Here is a 23,146-nt window from a genome sequence, read left to right as displayed (position 1 = left end):
ATCGGTCATTGGCGTCCAAAAGGTTAACAGACATCAATTTTTATCAAAATTATTCCATAATGTCAATATCCAGAGAGGAAAATGGGGACTACGTTTGTATGGAGAACAGGTCGTCCCCTTTCCTTATCAAGAGAGAGTGTAATAACTTATCTATAATATAACACGATCGATAAATGCGTGTATTGAGGGACTTATCGCGTATATTTATCTTAACTTGGAAATTGTTGTAATGTAGAACTAGCCTTATGAACCAATTATGCATGTAATATATAGTATAACTGGCCTTAAAATTTATAGTTTATGACGGTTCATTATTTTGTAAGTGGGTAGTTTTTGCACAGTGTAGTTTTTCTTCAGTCACCCGTTGACCACGAACGCTGTAAACTGTAAAGGGTTGGAAACGTCGGGATGTAGTATGAATCATAGTCTAATAAAACATGGTCTTCCATTCCCAGAGTGACACGGGCCTACGTCACAACAACATGGCCGCTATATATAGCGCTATCGCATATTATCATATAGCGCTGTCGCATGATGACGTAGGCCCGTGTCAGTTAGGTGACCTAGAAAAGACGGGAATGGAGTACCAGGCGGAGTATATTATTATACCATGGTATTAATTCAATATACGCGATATAATCCATTTCAATAGTTTTATTTTATTGAGGGTAGTTTAAAAAATCGTGGATATGTCAATGTCATTGTGATATAATTAACTTACCATTAAAATGTCCAGGTCCAGGAGCAAGAACGGAGTCTTCCTGTACCGGGATGTTCTAGAGCAGGTAAAAATTATTTAACTATTTGAAAATATAATAAAAAGTACAATGAGCTTCATGTATGCGATTAATTTCTTGCGGTTTCAGAACCGCATAAAGTGTAACGCAGGGGTCTCCAAACTTTTTCACCTGAGGGCCATATTGCGCCTCAGAAACTTTCGCGCGGGCCACCGTCGGTTTTTGCGCCGGGGGAGGGTGCCTGGTTGCTGCTGATAGGAACAGTTCCACTCTCAATGAATGCTGAACCCCTGCAGCCTGGCTCCCGCGGGCCGGACAGTGGGCACTCGCTTTAGGTGTCGGCGGGCCGGATTGGAACGCGTCGCGGGCCGGGGTTGGAGACCCCTGGTGTAACGTTTGCCATGCTTCATAAGCGCACGCACTTGCAAGACTAAAACCGCAAGAAATTAATCGCAGTGCGCTCTAAACCTACCTGTCTATAAATTATGCCCCCTAGAATCCGAGGTCTAAATATGACCCAATAGGGTTGTTGACACATGTTGAATTGTATAATTAAATCTAGTTAAAAATATAGAAAATTAGCAAATTATCACAATAAATTGAAGCTTAAAATATATATTGGAATATTTGGAATAATAAAAAAATACAAGATCTCAAAGTTTAAAAAAAAAAATTAACTTACAAATAGGAAAACAACAATGGTAGCATTCGATTCCTTACATTTTATTAAAAAAAATATTGTATACCAACAATATACATTAACGCAATATTTCACCGACAAAATCGCAATTTCCTTGTTTTCCATATATCGAAACGGCCTCAAACGTTACATGGTGACGTCACGATGTATTGCCATTTTGTTAGAAGCGTTTCGTCAGTAAAGTGCGGGTGCCAGACTTTGACCATCATTTGTGACTTTTGTATTGCTTTAAGACAATGGGTCCCATACAGACATTTGATCCTCAAAACTAACCTGATCAATTGATACCATTCATAAATATGATTATTTTGTTTAAAGGGCTTGTGCACAAATCACGCGAGGTTCGATAGGGGGAGGGGGGTCAAGAAAAAATCACGATAGATCACGCTGGGGGAGGGGGGTATAAGGAAACCTCACGTGTATTTTTCTACAGTGAACGAAACTAAGAAAAAAAACCTACCACATGAGTAGAAACTTTTTCTCGGTTTCGTTAAACATAAATCTTCTAAAATGCTCTAAAAAGCTTTAGGTACACAAGTATGATTGTTAACCTCATAAACCTAGGGAAGAGCGGTGCCTCCCAACACAGGCATTTATTTGGTTACCGGGTGTCTCCATCGCCTGCATCATACATGTTTGTTTTTATAAAATAATTTAGATTTTTTTTAAGTTGCATTTTATAAAAATTGTCAAATACCCTATTATGTCTCTTACAGGCTTCGCCACACGATCGACCTTCCAGTCTCTGTTGAGTTGTAACTCGCCCTCCAGTGCCTCCACCTCGTCGCTCGCAAAGGTAAGAGTAGCATAGGTTATAAAGTAAGGGGGTTAAGCACGAAGAATATTGTACGTTGACCCGCCTGTTCCTATCTTCTTCACACGCGCATAATTACATAGCTGTCTCGCTCGCACATTGTCATTGACGGCCGGCATCATGGCTGGAGTGCAATATAATTACGCGCGTGTGATAGAAATATTAACAGGGGTCCTGCCTAGCCAAGATGACAAGCGCACGCTACGACAAGGGGTTGTGCACAAATCACGCGAGGTATTTTCGGCTACTTTTTGACCCCCCCTCCCCCCACACAACTTCGCGTGTATTTTTTTGAATTTTTTTCATTCGACCTAATTTTAAGATAAACAGTATTGTATATAGAAAATCTTGTTTATTTTTCTATTTTAGTTAAATAGACTCGCTATTTTGAAGTGCAGAGTGAAGATTTATGTTTAACGAAACCGAGAATAAGTATTTACTCATGTGGTAGGTTTTTTTTCTTAGCTTCGTTCAAAAATACACGTGAGGTTTCCTTATACCCCCCTCCCTCAACGTGATCTATCGTGATTTTTTCGTGACCCCCTCCTCCTATCGATATCGATAGAAAATCGTGTTTATTTTTCTATTTTAGTTAAATAGACTCGCTATTTTGAAGTGCAGAGTGAAGATTTATGTTTAACGAAACCGAGAATAAGTATTTACTCATGTGGTAGGTTTTTTTTCTTAGCTTCGTAGAAAAATACACGTGAGGTTTCCTTATACCCCCCTCCCTCAACGTGATCTATCGTGATTTTTTCGTGACCCCCTCCCCCTATCGAACCTCGCGTGATTTGTGCACAAGCCCCAAGTACGACAACGAAACGCTTTCTGTCTCACTAGCAGGTTTGCTTTTCAAAACAAGGCATATAATACAGTAATTTTATACATTTAGCGTTTGCGTTAAATCCGGTGGTTCTGATTTTTTGCAGACTTGTTCATGATGTTGGCCCAATGAATAATGCAAGTTTGAGACCTCGAGCGCCGAACGCAACTTTGTCAAAAATCGAATAAACCGCGAAAATCGCATTTTTTATTGATTTCTGCGATTATAACCCTAAAGGACTAGTTTTTGATAGTACCTTCTGAAGACGTTTTTAAAGTAGACTAAATTCGCTATAATACGAGACTAGAATTGTCTCTGTAGATCTAGTAGTTTCCGAGATAAAACCTTTCAAGATTTATATATTTTTTTAATCGTGTTCGTAGGAAGTGAGTGCAGTGAGTATGCACTTTTGTCTCAGAGGTCTCAGCTTGGTATGATTGTTCCTAAGGTCAAACAAAGCTGATAAGGCCCGGTGGCTCGAGATCGTACCTTGCCTACCCCCGAAAAAGGGAGGGGCAAGGGTCGGATCCCCAGGTCCAATCTATGCTATATTTCTTCCTGCTCTAAGCAACTAGGGCAAGTTATATATCATTTTCATATAATTTACAAAGTTACAGGATTATTAAGGCAAATTCATAATTTTAACACTGTAACGGGACTTAATTGCGTGCACTTACTTTTATTTTCCCAGGCAGCAGTTTTATATAAAATATGTGCAAGCGAATAAGTCCCATTTTAAAATTATTCATGAAAATGAGGCAATAATTTGGCTTTACAATTAATTGTAAAGCTTAAATATATACCCCCCCCCGTTGTAAAGCTTAAATATCCCCCCCCCCCCCCTATAGCCTTTTGTGCCTCTTATGGGGGGCAGTACAAATTTTACCTGCTGATTTTCTATTCCAGCTTCGCGATAAATTAACCACATTAACTCCAGTAAATTTCACTAGAGTACATTTCCCAAAAATCGCCGCCAGCCCCGGGCTACCTATACTCATAGAAGAAGAATACGAACGTTTAAGCAACAGCGAACCAACACGTCTACGCTGCGGGGTGGCGCGTAGAAAGCAATATCATAGCGACAGCGAGGCTCAAAAAGTGAAAAATAAAACCCGTTGGATTCCGACTATTGTCGAAGAACATTCAGCTAGCTTAAACGTGGCTGCGGCTCTAGATGCTACTGCCAGTACTGGCCAATCAGCTATCATCGAGGCATTCGAAGAACTACACAATAAGAACCCCGAAATAGATATTGTTACTTTGTTGGTAGAAGAGGCGCTAAACCACGGACAAGACAAAGATAGTGGTATCATATCGGGTAAAGTAACACAAGATAGCGACATCGTTGAAAACACACCACTTGCAGAAACAGCGCAACGCAAAAAGTTAGGCTTAAAACGCAAACCTAAAGATATTGAAGAGATCAGATATGCCACCGATGACTCTGACGCCGTCGATGTTACCCCAGGTTATGACTATGATTGGAGAAAAAGAGGCCGAACTAAAAGTAACAATAAGAATAATAATGATGAAAATGAAACTTTAAATGAGAATGCAGTTGACACAGACTTTTACACAAATTGTGTTGAATTAATAAGTCCTGCTACAATTAAGAGAATCAGTGAAAGTCTTTCTCTGGAAGAAGATATCGATGATGATTGCTATATAATCGACGGCAGAGAAATAGAGGAAGAAGATAATGAGCTCAATTTAGCTGTTGAAACAGATATTGTCAATTGCGTTAATGACATGTTAGATAAGGTGTGTTATGATCTCGAGACATGTGTTGATCTACTGGTAGATCAGCAGCAACAAATTGATACTTTGAGAGCTGTACAGAATATTGATAACACGAAAAATACGGATAAAATACTGAAAATGAATAAAGATACATTAAAATCACCCAAAAACATAACAAACGAACTCGATACTGACGGTGTTCAAAATGTCACCCTGAAATATAAGCCTAAAAAACAAGCTCCAAAAAAGAACACTTCTCGGGGAAAAAAGGCTAACAGTGTGAAGCTTCCAAATATCGAAGAAGATGGAGACTCTAAAGAAAATGCTAAATCCCCAACTAATACCATAAAACAATCAATTCGAAAAAAGCGCAAGCTTTATTCACCCAAGGACGACGATAATGAAAACAATGATATGCCTAGATCCAGAAAAGAGCCAAGACCATCAAGTTCCACTGAATCTCCAATAGCGGCTTGCTACAAGGAATTGGAGAATGCCCGCAAATCTCGCATAAGACTTCCTAGGAGGAGAGCGAGTACCCAACCTGTTATTTCGCCTAAAACCAAGGAAATGAACGATATATTCGATAAAATCAAAGATAATGTTGTAAATAACGAAAAAATAACGCTCGTCAATAAGAAAAGTGACAAAGATCTTTATAACATGTCGAGTGAAAGCGACGATGAAGTTTTTCAGAAGAAAAAGATCCAAGTCCAAGAACGTATTAGTTCGTCCAGTCTAGAGTCCGTAACTAAACGTAGGAGATCGGTGAAGCCAGTTGATTATACTTCGTTCTATTCATCGGAAGATGAGTGCCAGAGGGTCGTGAAACCCAAAGCGGTTAAACAAACAAGAACCAGAAGCCGTAAAGCTAAAATAATACAGAGGACTGATTTGATTGATGAAAGAATGAGAACTGATCAACCTGAAGTGTTAGAAACCTCCTTCGTCCAAGAAAAGGACGAAATGAATGTACCCGAAGAACCTCAACCTTCGGTAAATGTACCTGTGCTAGAAACCATACCTACAGGTGATATACATGATGAGCCCATAGTGTCGAGAAGTAAACCTCAAACACCTAATAAACAGGAAATAATCAAAATTAAGACCAAGAAATGCTTGAAAAAGAAATGCGAAAACCTCGAAAAGATAACCAAGAGAAGCAAAGAAATAATTGCTGATGATTCACATGATGAGTCGATAGTGTCGGGAAGGAAACCCCAAACACCTAATAAACCGGAAACAATCAAAATGAAGACTGACAAGAGCTTCAAAAAGAGATGCGAAAACCTCGCAAAGATAACCAAGAGGAGCAAGGAAATAATTGCTGATGATTCACATGATGAGTCGATAGTGTCGGGAAGGAAACCCCAAACACCTAATAAACCGGAAATAAACAGACTGACGACTGACAAGAGCTTCAAAAAGAGATGCGAATACCTCGCAAAGATAAACGAGATGAGCAAGGAAACAATTGCTGATGATTCACATGATGAGTCGATAGTGTCGGAAAGGAAACCCCAAACACCTAATAAACCGGAAATAATCAAAATTAAGACTGACAAGAGCTTCAAAAAGAGATGCGTAAAACTCACAAAGCCAACTATAACCAAGAGGAGCAAGACAATAATTAAAAATGTACCAACGGAAAGAGAAAGTACAACAGTAAGCCCTCTACCTGGACTTGTCGTAGAAACAGAACCACGAAAAGATGAAATTACTTCTTCCTTAGATGCTAATTTGCTTCAGAAACTCAAAAAGATATACACAGACGTGGACGACTTGAATACGAGCTGTGCAACTCAAAACTTGTTGCTTAACGAAGATAATGATAGAATAGAAGTTGATTTATTAAATAAAACCTGTCATAATCAAAATGTGACAATTGACCTGGACAACTCTAATGACAACGCAGTCGCCGCTGATAATTTACAAGCTGTGGATATACCAGATGTAGATTCGGAGAAATCAATAGAAACAGGCGGTCGATCTCCCATTACTGGCCATAACGACCTTGATGAACCTCCACCAAATTTGGACGCACTGGACGAGAGTTTCCAACACAGAGATGTAGATGTTGAGGGCAAGAGGAAATCCATAACGGATTTCCTGGTTAAAATGAGGAATCAGATAATAAATAGTAAAACTGTAAAAAGGACTTCTCCCATCATACCTATTACTAGAATGTCCACAAAAGATAGTGCGCGGTCGAATATATGCGCCAAAAAAATATCCAACTTAAATAGGAAGTCAAGCGTTACTTCATCTTATATCGGGTCTGATAAAAGTAACCCAAGAGTTGTATTGGAAAGAATATCATCTGAAGACATTGATTCACAAGTGAATCCCGTTACACCAAAGTCAAAAGTCAGTGATTCAAGGGTAGTTTTGACTAGAATGTCTTCTGAGGAGATAGAAAAAATAGTAACTCCCACCCGTACACAAAAATCAAGCACAAGCACCACAGAATCATCACCTGTAGTCCTACTAAATAGGATTTCTTCTGACGAAATTAACAAATGGCTACCTTTGCCAGAAACGAAAGATGTTGTCGAAATAGAACCTGAGATAATCCCTAGAAAAACCCTAGAAAGACGCAAATCTGTATCAATACCCTGTTTTACATGCGAAAACTTTGAAAAAACAATTTCCCCAGTGAAATTAAATTTCGAAATTCTAGATCTTACGAACGAAACTGAAATTAGAGACACTAGAATCAGAAGAACAGTCAGAAGCAGAAGACAATCTTCCGTAAGAACAATTAAATCTTGTTCAAATATAGAGAAATCTATATCAAATAGTGTCGAGACTTTGGCAAAAGAATTACATGACCAAGGTGTAAGCAGTCAAGAAACTGTGGCCAAATCAGCTGAGACCCCTCAAACCAGCAATATATCTAATAAGAAGACTCTTAGGTCTACTGTGGCTCCGTCAGAAATTAGTGAAAGTGTGGCTAGCGTACAGAGCTGGATAAGAAAGAATGTCAACGCGGGGTCATCGAAGACGGGTAAATATACATAAATATAGCCTTAGCTTTTTAAAGGGGCCCACTGATTAACAGTCCGCCGGACGATATCGGCCTGTCAGTTAGAACATTTTGACAGTTCCGAACAACTGACAGGCCGATACCGTCCGGCGGACTGTTAATCAGTGGGCCCCTTAACTGAAACTCTGCTCGTCCGATGAATCTATTCACCATTGCCTCCGGTTTGTAGTTTTACAATGGTTAGTTCCAGATTTGTCGGATTCTTGTTTCGTCGGATTTATTAAAAGAAGTCACAATCTGAGTGTAAGAGAATCCGGCGAATCGGGAACTAACCTTTAAAAACAATACTGAATAGAATACAATACTAAATGAGCCGGACACATCTGCCGTATGCCAAACGACTTGTGGGCCAAGAAAACTACCGGGTGGACACCAAACATAGTGCGGCGGCGGCGGAGATGGCGGCACGATCTTGACGTTTTTCGGACAGATTGGCCTAATATTGCCACAGAACGAGACGCGTGAAAGAAAGAGAGAAGAGGCCTTTGCCTAGCAGGCTTACAAATAAGGGCTCATTTAGACGGTGCGAGAAATCGCATGCGAGTTTCATTACATTGCGGCTTTTGATCGGGCGGTTGAATTGGACGTAACCAACAGCCCGCAATGTAACTAAAATCGCATGCGAGTTTTCGCGCCGTCTAAATCAGCCCTAAATAAATAAATTAGATATATATGGCTAAATGCATTGTGACATTTCAGGAGACAAAGCGACAATGAAAGAAATGCTGTACCAAGAGGTGATGGAAACATTGAACACGCGCGTGGTTGAAATCAATGCAGCGACTGGTGAAGCGTAAGTACATATTTTTATTTATGTATTTAAAATAAAAACCGGCCAAGTGCGAGTCGGACTCGCGCACGAAGGGTTCCGTACCATTACGCAAAAAAAAACTTCAAAAAAATCACGTAGAACAATCTATGGGAGCCCCACTTAAATATTTAATTTATTTTAGTATTTGTTGTTATAGCGGCAACAGAAATACATCATCTGTGAAAATTTCAACTGTCTAGCTATCACGGTTCATGAGATACAGCCTGGTGACAGACAGACGGACAGCGGAGTCTTAGTAATAGGGTCCCGTTTTTACCCTTTGGGTAACTCTAAAAAGCAGGACGCTAACGCTAAGCAGAAGTTCCTACATATCTCTATCGCACGCGCATATACATGGTGTGTCTGACCATGGGGCTTTAAATCCAGGGCTTGATTTTACTCTTACTGAGCTACTTTTACTATGGGACCAACCCTAAAATCGGGGAAATTTTTTTGGCTTTTCCATAGAAAACGTCGACATCTGATCAGCCAAAATGTATGTAAAATAGGGATGTACCGACTAGTCGCCGACTAGTCGGGAAAGCCGACTATCCGGCCACATTTGTAGTCGGCGATTAGTCGGCAAAAATGGCCCGGCACTTTATTAGTGAAAGAAAAACAGAAAAAAAAGAAATCAACAGTCAATATTTACCATATGTTTTATGTTTATTTTACTAAAATACCTATTCATGGTGCATACGAAAACTTTTGTTCATATAATTGACCGTTTGATCGTTATCATATCTTGGTGGGCTGGTGTTTTCCTCTACAGGGGGCCGATTTTTGAAATTCGACCGCTCGATTTCGTGTATTTCGTTCAATAATATCTCCACTACTTAGGCATTTAAATTCTACTAATAGAATTGAAAACGAGTGGTCAATACCACTCGATTCCAAATTTCTATCGCTCGTATTTCAAAAATTAGCATTTCGCCGTTTTCCACCGATTTTCGAGTGACGAAATCGAGCGATCGAATTTCAAAAATCGGGCCCCAGGTCGATCTCGACTGATTCTCGTGTAATTTCATGCGCAAGTTCGATAGTTAAATTTTTTTATTATTATTCAGTTTTCGTTTTTTTTTAAATGGTGGAGCCATGAGGAACTATTAATGTTATTGCAAAATTTAGAGACTTAGTCAGGGCACGTTGCACGTAAAGACGCTGACCACAGGGGATAGGTTCTTAACTGGCGACTACGTACGGGAAATAGAGCCTTGGAAATACCTCCTACAAGCAGCTGTACTGACGGTCTGCTCAGGATCGCAAAATAAAAGAACTAAAGACAGAAATTGAACGAGGATTCTTGTGATAGGTCTTTGAAACTGTAGAGAACAGCTTTTAGCCAAGCTAAATTATGATGAATAGCACAACCAAAGGAGCAAAACTATTGCTTTTCACCTGAACTTATACGAAACTAATGATCTGGCCGACTAGCCGACTAGTCGGCCGACTAATCGGCCATTCGAGCGCCGATTAGTCGGCTAGTCGGCCAAATCAATAGTCGGTACCTACATCACTAATGTAAAAGTAAAAATTTTTTTCGGGATTTCGGGGTTGGTGCCATAGTAAAAGTAGCTCAGTTTAGCGAGTAGAATCGAGCCCTGGATTTAAAGCCCCATAGTCAGTAACACACAGTATATATATTGATGTCTCGCTCGCAGGCATTGACCGCCGACACCATGGGCAATGTACGAAATTCCTTGTGCGTCCTTACTTGCGTGCTTAAAGGATGACTCACGTTAGACCGGGCCGTTTCCGGGCCGGAGCTTCCGTTCCGGCGCTTCGTTTTCTATGCGCCTAACGCGAAATTATCCGCTTGTCCGCCACTCTATCGCTCAAATATGCAAGAGTGATAGAGGCAGATAACGAATTTTAGATTTTCGTGTTTCGCGATAGGCCCTAGTTTATATTAGTGGCGCCCTCTACGCAGAGTTTTGCGTTATATTTCCTATTATTATTACGCTGCACAAACTTCTTCAATGATAAATAACTTGTAGTAGGCGCAATCATAAGCCTCTGGCCATGTTAAGTATTCAGAGTAAAAAGTTAAAATTTCTCAACGAGAATTCAAAATTTTGTATCAGATTTCTGAACGCATAGTCGCGCCCCCGCGCGCGCGCCGCTTCTGTCGCCCTCATTGACGTTTTTCATCAGCCGCGGCCATTACGTCCTATTAAAATAAAAAAGTGTTTTTATTAAAATAAAGGACGAAATATGTAAAGAAGAAAATAAAATAGTATACCTAAATGATCTATGTTGCGGAATAGAAGAAAAAATAAGAAGATTGGAGAAGATTCAAGAGCATACGCGTTCAAATCCAAATGCGGCGTCCTTCCATTGGTATAGGCCCGTTAGACGCGTTACATACCGATCGATGGGATCATGATCATGAACCTATTCTATGTCTGCAATTCCGCATCATCTAGATCCCTATCTCCGCCAACGGCGTCGAGAAGTAGATGTCGCTCGGTATCCAGATGTAAGCCTCGCTCTCCAATAGTGGCAGCATTCGGTTAATTATTTAATACACATAATATTCCGAAAAGGAATATTAATTATAATCAGGTAAAAAATATGATTTGTTTATGTTATTTCTATCTGGTGTTAGTGCTGTGCGTTGGAGTGTTATAACTAGCCAACTGGTTGCTAACCTGTACTTGGTTATGCTGTGCATATGCTTCTGGAGCGCTATTCTCTGTTTCTAACTGCATAAAATGGCTGTGCTAATCATTTTGGAGTGTTAATCTAGACATCTCTGTTTGATATTCGCACTTGGCAACCTTGGCGTACTACACTAGGTGCGTTCACTGCCAGTAGCCAGGGGATATTGTCACATATTCCTTGCCAACAGCACTGAGACATTGCTCATGTCCTACCTGATAATAGGGTGCATTATAAGCCACCTACAAGTCTTGCTAGATAAACTTACCTACTGGGTTTTGTGGCGTGTTCGACTAGACACCGCTCTTAACCAAATGAGTTAATCATGTGGTATGCCGTACTACTAGGCCGTCTCTTGATATATACTCATCTTCAAGTAGGTGAAATTAAGTAGGTACTTATTCTAATGTCAGCAAGCAAAGAATTAAGCGAGCAAACCTTGACATTGTCGGAGGGAGGCACCAGAATTTTGGATATTATAGAAAAAATCCTTATAGGATAGTGTTGTTCTTTGATTACAGATAAATAATTAAGAACATTATAAAAGAAGTATGACCCGGACAAGATTACGAAATACTACTCTGCGCTGTAAGAAATTATTGGTCCTCCGAAAATGAAGACTTAAGCTGCAGCTGGCGAGATTTTGCCAGTGGGGAACGAGGCTAAGTATTGAAATGATACAAAATAAAGTTTCCTGTTCTCTAACTGTGATGATTTAGCTCTAAAAAATTGTGTACCGTACCAGCTATAAGAAGGAATTGTCACTTTTAAGTGATTCTGTTCATATCTTGAAATTAAATACTGAATCATAATAAATGGCATAAGAGGTTTATTAAATCTTTTAAACATGCTGTTGACAAGTTATGTTTTAGGGAAATCTAGCAGAAAAACTTTAAACTCCGGCAGCCCAGCCCGTAAGCCTGGCACTTTAAACTTCAAAGGCCCAACCACCAATCATATTTTCTAACGTATGATTTGCTGTTGTATTTGTTTCATACAAAAAAGTATTTATTAAACAACAATATACAAAGACCCCTGGTCAAAAGCAAGGAAGAGGAAGCGGAGCAAGACCTTCCTCTCTGCAGTCACAATGTGGTCGCACACAGCGACATCACAACAGCCTGTGTTCATTTAGAACAAATTCTTAAAAGCTGTGGTTTACTTTTTTCACATACAAGGATTTTGTCCGGGCTATCTCATACAAAGTTCCTTTTTTATCTGTGCCAACACCTACAAGTATTCCGAAATATGATCACTTCTGTGAAATTGATAGTCGAATACTAGAAAAATATGTGACTGTGGTATATACTGTGTGTACAAATATATGCCTATGATGACCTTATAAAATAATGTTCACTTTATAGGTACAGCAAGGCAAGATCCATATATTAACATAAGCACATTTAGGTAGTGCAACTGAGCGGTTTTAGCTCCAAGATGTTTTTACTGATTTCTTGAATGTAGAAAACATATCTGTTTCATGTGGAAAGATGAGATTTCAGTTTTTAGTCCTAACATACCTAGACTATTAAACTAGATATCTCTCTAGCTAGATATATGTGCAAGACCTTTTATGAAGTGTTTAAGATCACATACACACACTGTTTAGATGATAGATATATCTATTGTTGATACTCAACAAATGTTATACTATGTAGGTACTTATACAGGATACACTTAATTATAGTCTTGGTACCATTACCTATGTGGAGTTATAATCAAATGGAACTAGCTCCATAGTACCTCAGAAAGCTGGCTACTATATAGATTTATTTCTTTACCTACTAAGGAAAAAATTCAAAGTTAATCAAAAGATAAAGCCCTTTATAAATTGGTACAATGTAATACAATTGGTTGTTTGTATAGTTATATTATAAGTTTGGCTAATGAATATGGCTATGTGTATGTTTACACAAACGCTTTAAGGGTTAAGAGCTGAAAAGACAAAAATACATACTTATACTAAATTAAATATATTTTAAGGAAACCTAGTGTGACATTTTTTGGTGGCTTATTAAAATAAAGATTTATAAATATACTTTCTGCAGATATTTACTTACTTACAGTAATAGTTTATTGACACGCTGGGGCGGCCGATTAGAAATGAGTTAGCTGTGGATTATGGAAGGAGTCAAAAAGAATATATATTTTACATTATATTTGTTCAGCGTATGGTGGTCTTTTATGTTTAAAGACTTTCTTTCCGGTTTACCAGATTGTGAGATGCTTCTGAGAGAAGACAACACAGCTATCGCAATTATTTATAAACCGAATAGGTGAAATTAAATCCTGTATTTTTTATGTCTAGGAACATTTTGCAGTGGTGTGAAAAAAGACATTACAATATTCTACTTAAATGATATATTTGTGCTATAAATGTTATAAGCTGATTAAGTGATAACTTGGGATTTTAGAGTTTTAATACAAATTAAATTTGAAATGTCTTGCAACATTTTGGAACTTCATATACCTACCGAGTTATTGGTAGCCGTGCAGATGAAATATGTGAACGCTACACATATATCCTGGTGAAGTAACCCAGAAGATGCTTTCACATTTTCATGAATATACAAATTATTTTATCTATGCTTTCCTTTAATTTGAAATGAAATCTAAGGTATTAAAGTTATAGGAAAACCAGAAGGCACGGTCACTGAAACTACTCAGTTTTACAAAATAATTATGAGTATATGTTACATATAATTGTAAAGATTAGAGCCCCAGCTCTCAATTAAATAAACTTATTCTATTAACCGGTTTCAAGTTTCAACAGCGTCTTATCCTGGTTACCCCAGTGTTATCCGGGGAGTGCCATCAGCCATCTCTGAACGAGCAGGGAAGAGGAGGAGGAGACAGGAGGAACTTCTGATTGGTGAGGCCAACAGTATGGTGTAATCCCTTGCGCCCAACACCGTCAAGCAGCATGATACCTAAACACTTGAAATACTGGTGTATGTTTTGTGAAAATAATTACATTAATTATTTTATGGTATCTGTTCCAGAAGTGCTTGCCGTTTTAATAGCATTATTTATGCTAGGTATAGAAGTGTAATTTTCTGTAAATCTGTTCTTGGGTTTTTATTGGGGAATAGGCTTTTCTCAAATGATACAATTGAACATTTTAGGAAGAACGTTTTTTAGATTACACCCACCTCAACATTAAAGTGTGAGCTGATACCTTAATCAGTCTTAAATTACTTATAAACAATGTCACCAACTAATGAAAATCTTTCATTACGTACAGACAGAAAAAGTAAAAAATTACTTGTATTTCTTTTATTAGCCATTGTGATTGTACACAACGTGCAAACCCTGTAAGTAATTGATAAAATATGAAACTTTATTCTGATTTTTGATAAAGACCTTTATGGCTTTATAAATTACAGTAACCTTTGCTACCTTCAAAATTATTTTTTCAGGATAAAACTAAATTGAAATTGAGTAAGGTTGCTTAAGCCAAACATTGGTTAGCTATATATAAATGAATGATAATATTCGTGATTGTTAAATTGTTAGTGGTTATATTTTATTGCCTTCAAAAAACCTCATGCAAAATTGCATGTTAACTCCTAATTTCTATACCTAATACATCTCAAGCAATAAAACTCTATGTCTATTTCAGAGAAAAAATCTCTTCCCTAACGATTTGTAGATGGACTAAGTCCTGATCTTAAAAAATAGTGGTGTTGATATTTTTTAATCTCACCACTCATTTAACCCATTATGCGTTGGGACACCAACTCCTGCTTAGGCTGACAAGCAGAAAAATCGTTTAGGAGTTAATATTGATGGAAGAAAACATGACACTTCTACTAATTTTGCTCAATTTCATAATCATAGTTCCATCTAATTCTAATAATTATATAAAGATATATCCTTACTATCTAGTTAATGAGAAAATAAGTGTTACCTACTAAAGGTTGTAAGCAGCAACACACTGTCAAGAGTTGCTTATAGTTGTTGAATTCGTTAAAAATTGCATCTCATGCTAACATTTGATTTCTTTGATAGTCCTATAATAATTGAGTTTTAAGTGGTACTTGGTGGTACTAATGAAATACCTATTAATAAGAAACAAATTAATTTTGTTTCAATCATCATATGACAGGCAGTTTGATGAAATAATGATCTCTATAATCACTAGATCTCTAAATAATGTTGTTAACTAAATATACATATATATTGAAAATAGTTGATGATAACTAAAAAGGTACCTACTTTAAAAATGAAATCATTAATCATTGTTAATCATTGATTTCATTATTGTAATACAAAGCCAAAACAAACTTTGAATACTTATCTCTAAACATCTACAAGTTATTTATCATTGAAGAAGTTTGTGCAGCGTAATAATAATTGGAAATTAAACGAACTTACCTGTAAGTGAAGTTCTATTTCAATTATATTAGCTGCACAAACTTCGAAATGATAATCCCTTCCCGCCCAGTACCCGCGTTGTCCTGAGACAACCAGGGATTTTAATAGTGAAAAATCCCTGTCAAAGTTTAAGATAATATTGGCTTTGCTGAGTTGCGGGCCAAGCTGTCATATCAGTTGGCATATTCACTGCCAGCGCGAGCAACGAGCGAAGCTGATAATATGCGTTTTCCGCTTTGTAGCGAAAAGCTCCTAAGACTAGAGAACCTGCCTAGGTAGCGGGTCACTGGCAGTGAAAGTATTATGTCTTGGCTTGTTACTCTAAACTAAATGAGGGCGACAGAAGCGGCGCGCGCGCGGGGGCGCGACTATGCGTTCAGAAATCTGATACAAAATTTTGAATTCTCGTTGAGAAATTTTAACTTTTTACTCTGAATACTTAACATGGCCAGAGGCTTATGATTGCGCCTACTACAAGTTATTTATCATTTCGAAGTTTGTGCAGCTAATATAATTGAAATAGAACTTCACTTACAGGTAAGTTCGTTTAATTTCCAATTGCCTTTGCTAATTACATACGTGGCATATTACATATGTAACTCCGTATAAGATAAATAAAGTCTAAGGAAAAAACGTGCCTCGGAAATCAAGAAAAGTCATTCTCGGATAGATGGCGCACACACCTTTAGCCTATGGTCGGCTAGATGGCGTTGACACCGTTTCATATTTAACAATTTTAACACATAGGCAGGCGTGTCTCACTCCGCGATTTCGTCGCTTTGCTACAGGTAGCTAAAAGTACATCCGTTCGGCCCCAATTTTGGGGTTTGCCATAAGCCGCGCGTGGCGCTGTCGCCACCTAGCGGCCATATCTGTGCTGATCGTAACAGACGCGTTTTGTTAGAGAGTGAGGCTTCTGTACTTAGTACTATTAATTATTCTGTGACATAGGTAAAAGAACGTGGGTCCAAATGATATAAAAATAATAAAATCACTTATCCATATACATTTTCATTTTGAGTTTTAATCGTGTGTCGATAGATGGCAGTAAATTTACTGTGACTACAAATTTTATTATAACAGGATCCCTCTATACTATCTATTCTCTTTGGTGGCGCCCTCTACGCAGAGTTTTGCGTTATATTTCCTATTGCCTTAGCTGACTTTAACGTCACTTTTTAGGATGCAAGCGGCCTTCGTAAAGGACCAAGAAGAGCTGACATGTGTGGTAGAACAGGTTCGCTCTCTGGGAGACACTGTGACACGTGCCGTAGAACAGCTTCGCTCTCTGGGAGACGCTGTCGACAGGTATTTATATCACTTAATTCCTTCTTGAACCCGCCGCCTAAATGCTGCTCCCATATAATAGAAGTTACGCTTTAAAACCACATGTTTGAATTACATGAAACTTGACATGAACATTTATATGTATGTCTATTGACTACGGTCCACAGACAAGACATCCTCCAGACTGAGCATAGTAGCTCTACCCCCTCTGCCACAATATACGGTAGTTTTACTCCATTTTCGAGTCGAAAGTGTCTTTGTGTGACGTCCGTGTCTTTGAACGGACCAATCATGGCACGGGACCTCGTTCACCTCGTCTCCCGCACCCCGGTATTTATGGCAGCATCGGTTTCATGAAATAATTGCTCTAAACTCCGTCTAGAGGATTCCTAGTCTATGCTACGGTCGGACACTATAGCAGTGGGGAGACACTCCTGACTTCGGTCGAACTCGGCTCCGTTCAGCTCAGCATTGCTCCGAGCAATTATTAGGGTTGGCACCACCTGACCTCCTTGTGCGTGCACGATCACAGATAGATAATCACTTGAATTTTATATTAGAAAGGGATAGCATGACAGGGCGACCCTGAATCGCTGTCAAACTTCGGGTTTGTAGGAAGTGACATTTCTGTACGGTTACGGTAGTACTATAATACTTACATTATTTCTTCTGTGACTATAGTTCATTTTTTTAGCATTAGAAAAAAGGTAAACAATCTTGACGTGTCTTTTTATTGAAAATTACTTTTTAAAAATAAGTCACGGCAAATATTTAACTACTAGACGGGCCCGCAGCTCCGCTCGCGTAAATGAAATAAAGAGTTTGTCTTATGTTTAGTTAAATACCGATATTATTATGTATTGAACCCTGCCAGGGTTTATAACTGTGATAGGGACTTCTTATTTGTTACCGATATTTGGATAACTTAATTCGCAAATTTCTATAAAAAAATAATTTGATAAAAGGCAAGATTGTATTTTTTAGGTATTTTTGTAGGTATTTATTTAAAACTTGTTTCAACATAAAATTATTATTTATTTTTATAAGCCCAATTGCAAAAATGTTCATTAGATAAATTTCCGCCTTAAGACGAATGTATGACCACCGCCCATAAATCACATTTTCATACAAACGTAAGTAACCCCCATTTCCCTGTCACAACAAACAAAACAAACAACGAACAAAACGAACAACAAACAAAACGAACAAAACGAACAACAAACAAAACAAACAAAACGAACAAAACGAACAAAACGAACGAAACGAACGAAACGAACGAATTATTGATGTTTTTCGATTGCTGTATAATTTATGTTTTCCAGTTATGCAGATTATGATAAGAGCCAATAATAATGTAAAATGGATTTCTAAGGGTATAACTTTATGTAGCAAGAAGCAACGAGAACTGCTTTGGCAATATAGGTTAAATCGAACTCTAGCTAATAAAATAAAGCTACGAAACTACTCTAAAACGTTTAAGAAAATAATAAAGTTGACACAAATGGCAAAAAATAATCATAAGATTATAACATCACATAATAAACCAAAAGCTGTTTGGAACATAATAAACGAAACCAAAACTAAATATCCAAAGGGACCTATCCATAAAATAATTAACCATGTTGGTAACACACTGACGGATCCCAAAGAAATAGCTATGGCGTTCAATGATCATTTTATATACAGAGAAACTTATTCTAATTGTGGTAGTTTTGACACGAACATTCCAAATAATATGCAATCGATGTTTATGTCACCAACTACGCCAGAAGAAATCAAAGCTATAATTAAAACTTTAAAAAACAAAAAGAGCACAGGTTATGACGGTATAAGCACCCAGGTTATAAAATTTGTAAATGATATACTTCATAAGCCATTAAGCTATATAATCAATCTTTGTATTTTTGCAGGCATTTTCCCAGATGGCCTTAAAACAACAGTTATCAAACCTCTATTTAAAAAAGGCGAAAGAGAAAACATTCACAACTATAGACCGATTGCTTTAATCCCTATCATTTCGAAGATATTTGAGAAGGCAATATATCGCAGAATGTATTCCTACTTAAGCAAATTCGATCTATTTTGTAACGAGCAAAAAGGGTTTAGAAAGAATATCACAATCAATATGGCAATTTATGATTTTCTAAGTGTGATTATGGGAAATATTGACAAGAGAAATCCAGTGTGCGCACTTTATACCGACATGACTAAAGCATTCGACTACGTAAATCACAGTAAACTACTATCTAAACTTAGTCGATATGGCATTAGGGGAAACGCATTAGATCTTATTAAATCTTATCTAAGTCAGAGACAGCAATACACGGAAATATCTGCAGTATGCCCTAAAAGAAAAAGGGAATATAAAAATGTGTCACAAAAACAGTACGTTATGTCCGGCGTCCCCCAAGGAAGTGTACTGGGTCCGCTTCTGTTCCTGGTATATATTAATGACCTTCCTAGTGCTATCCGTCATCACATGGTGCTCTTTGCTGACGACAGCACCTCAATTATTGAATGTAGTAATTTGAATGATTATAATCATGACATCAGTAGCGTATTGGACAGTATAATTAAATGGCTAAATGAAAATAATCTATTAATAAACTTAACAAAGACGAACCTAATGCACTTTCGACAGCGAACACAAATTATTGACATGGACATAGACTACAATGGCACAAAAATAGAGAATGTAGAGATAACAAAATTTTTAGGGTTAATGATTGACGACCAGCTTAGCTGGAAATATCATATAGAGTATTTATGTAAAAAACTAAGTACATCAGCCTTTGCATTATTTAAACTGTCAAAAACTGTTAACCTTGAAGCAATGTTGACGGCATATCACGGTCTTGTAGCCTCGGTGTTAAGATATGGCATCATATTTTGGGGCAACTCAGTTCATAAAGAAATAGCCTTCAAAGCGCAAAAGCGTTGTGTACGATCAATGTGCGGACTAAAAGTTAGAGAGAGCTGTGTACCTTTCTTTAAGTCACTTAAAATATTAACACTGGCATCGTTATACATACTAGAAGTAGCTATATTTGTCAAAACCAACCTAAACTTATACAGCAGCGTTTCTCAAGGCCGGAGATTTCCAACACGTCAACAATATAGTCAGAATCTGAAAACCCTACAGTGTTGTAACACCGCGCTGGTGAAAAATGGCATCTTAGGCATGGCACCGATAATATTTAATAAAATTCCAAACAATTTTAAAGTACTTGACATATATGAATTCAAAAAACAGTTTACTTCGTATCTTATTGACAAATGCTACTATACTATTAGTGAATACATAAATGATGATAATGGCTCAGACTTGTATTAGAATTGTATTGATTATTGATATCTAAATGTATTTTCTTTTCTATTGACATTGGATTTAAATTTTGTATTATAATTGTAAGACAATATTTCAGTTTGTATTTTAAGTGAAATTTGTAGTAGTATTAATGTTAATGTATGACTATGTTTTCAAATAGGTAGGTTTTTTTAGACATAAGCATGCGTTTATTTGATAACCGCACTAGACAATTTTGTACACCTGCATAGTGGGTAAAGCATAGTGGCCAATGTATATTTATGTACCTACCATCTTTCATGTAACCTATGTTTAACAAAATAAATGAAATGAAAATGAAAATGAAATGAAACGAACGAAACGAACAACACGAACAACACGAACAAAACGAACAAAACGAATAAAACGAACAAAACAAAATAAGAGTTGTCCATAACAACGTAGGTACCTAAATATTAATCAGGGGCCCTAGCCACGATGACAAACGTTCGCAGAAAACGAACGAATGAAACGCTATTATATCTATACACTATTTACGTTTATCTTAGCGTTTCGTTTGGCTGCAAAGGGGCTGTTCATAAATTACGTCATCTAGTTTTGACGATTTTTGACCCCCCCCTTAAAATCATCCAAAAATCATGCTTCGAATGACCCCGTTTCCTCCTAAGTCATGCTACCATCATCCGATGTCCAGACACCCCCCCCCCCTCCAATTTGAACAATAGTACTACCATACCATGTTACCATACCAAAAATACCGTACCATACCATACCGTACCTTACCATATGATACCATACCATAAATAAAATAGTATATTATTACGGATTTGAGATACAACTATAGCGCCTGGATAAAGTTTAATTGAATGATTGCTATTCAATTAAAGTAAGCATAATATGCTAAACTTTAATTGAAAAACTGGTACTTACAACTAGTTATAAGGGATACTTTACCTTATCTCCATACGGTGTAGTGTAAGACTATCAAATCTTTACACACCTACTATTATCTAAGTAATTAAGTATGAATGTATTCATAAAAGTTAAGAGTTTGTATAAGGCTCAAGTTCTTTTTAAGTTTTTAACCTTAAAAAAAGGCTTGAGCTCTTAAAAAGGCTATAATTTAAAAAAAAAGGCTATAGCCTTTTTTAAGACTAGCTTTATTAAAACCTTTAGCCCTTTGAAACCTTTTTCATTGAGCCAGCTCTAAAAAGAACTCAGGAGCCTTAAATTTCGGGCTAAAAGGGCTCGAGTCCTTTGGAACACTAGATATATTCAGATATACTAGGTATTCAAGAGGTACTTAAATACATAATACAGTACGTAGCGGCCCCCTTTATTAAATTTAAATAATCACGATTATTTAACAGTGGCGCTAGTGTGCACGTTGATGGGCTCTTAACTTGCAATGTAGTCAGCTAAGCGAATACCATTGCTGACAGCAGTGTACTACTACTGAAAACACCCAGACACCAACTACGCAAAATTGTGGGATTAATCACAGGACATAACACACTAAACAAACACCTACATAATATGGGTAAAACAGACAGAGATGTGCAGAGCGTGCATGGAAGAAGAAGAAACAGCAAAACATATCCTCCTACACTGTAAACAGATAGAAGCATACAGGAACCAATACCTAGGGACTCCGTGCACACTGAAGGAGGCAGTTAGCAACCTGAAGACACTGCTAGGTTTCATGGACGAGCTGGGGTGGCTAGAGTAGTGAACCTCGTTTTCAAAATAGGCACAATGGTTGTCGATTTGCGGAAAATGCCCAGTATAACTAACTAACTAACCATTGCTGACAGTACCTATGTATGTATGTATGTAACTATGTTTGTAAATTTGCCCCACTTCCCGGTTTCCAATGAAGCTGAAAATTTGCATACATATGTAAGTCGGGTGACAATGCAATATTAGGTCATTACCTATGAAATTGGCGTTTTGTTCGGAGAATTTCAACGAAACACGAATTTCCATACAATTAATTTTGCGGATATTTTTTTGATGGCTAATTCAAACCAAACAAAAATTTTCCAGTAATTTTTGACACCTTTAAGGTATGTTTTCAATATCTCCATTTCTTGAAAATTGGTACCATTAGAAAAATATAAGTAATTTTAATACTCGAACCGACAGCACATGAAAAGACCTATTTTCAAGGCTTAATTCTGAACACTTAACAATAAAAAATAACAATTAATTGTATGTAAAATCGTTGTTTATTGAGTGCACTGTAGTTTTATTGTAATTGTGTATGTACTTTTGTAAAAAAAAAAAAACTAGGATCAGACTTATATCTATGAACAAAAACGCCAATTTCATAGGTAAGGACCTAATATTATGATGCCATGATCGAGCCGATCTGATGATAGACAGGAGTTGGCCATAAGAACATTGTGATAAAATAACGCAACCTAATTGTGTTTGGGGTTTTTAGAATTGTCTCGATGAGTATTAGTTGCCTGTGGAAAGGAAAGTACAGTCAGCGATAAAAGCTTGTACCAAAAATATATTTATAGATGGTCAAGCAAATCTTGTCAGTAGAAAAAGGCGCGAAATTCAAATTTTCTATGAAACGATATCCCTTCGCGCCTACATTTTTCAAATTTGCCGCCTTTTTCTACTGACAAGATCTGCTTGACCATCTATATATTGCAATTTTCAGCCTTGAAAAGCGAATCACCGCAGTTCGGAAGAACGAAATGGATCGTGCTTGCTCTGTCATTCGCGCGGACGCCGAGAAGAAGGCACGACTGGTGGCACTTCTTAAGGAGGACATAGAACGCATATTAAAATAAACCCTTTTTAATAAGTAAAATTTTCGAAGGTCCCAT

General features: G+C 37.5%; 1 protein-coding gene across 1 annotated transcript in view; it reads left to right on the top strand.

Moving 5' to 3' along the window:
- The window catches only part of LOC134800635 (uncharacterized), a 31,225-nt gene extending 8,079 nt beyond the window's left edge, over positions 1-23,146 (top strand). Inside the window, exons 6-11 of the mRNA XM_063773119.1 lie at positions 737-785; positions 2,154-2,233; positions 3,981-7,821; positions 8,560-8,653; positions 16,892-17,017; positions 22,978-23,146. Of these exons, the coding sequence (XP_063629189.1) occupies positions 737-785; positions 2,154-2,233; positions 3,981-7,821; positions 8,560-8,653; positions 16,892-17,017; positions 22,978-23,110 (4,323 nt within the window). The 3' untranslated portion in view covers positions 23,111-23,146. The remainder of the gene's footprint in view (positions 1-736; positions 786-2,153; positions 2,234-3,980; positions 7,822-8,559; positions 8,654-16,891; positions 17,018-22,977) is intronic.

The sequence above is a fragment of the Cydia splendana genome, chromosome 20, assembly GCF_910591565.1.
Source record: "Cydia splendana chromosome 20, ilCydSple1.2, whole genome shotgun sequence".
Taxonomy (NCBI): Eukaryota; Metazoa; Arthropoda; class Insecta; order Lepidoptera; family Tortricidae; genus Cydia; species Cydia splendana.
Note: the sequence above shows the minus strand (reverse complement) of the source record. Positions and strands in the feature narration are given on the sequence as shown.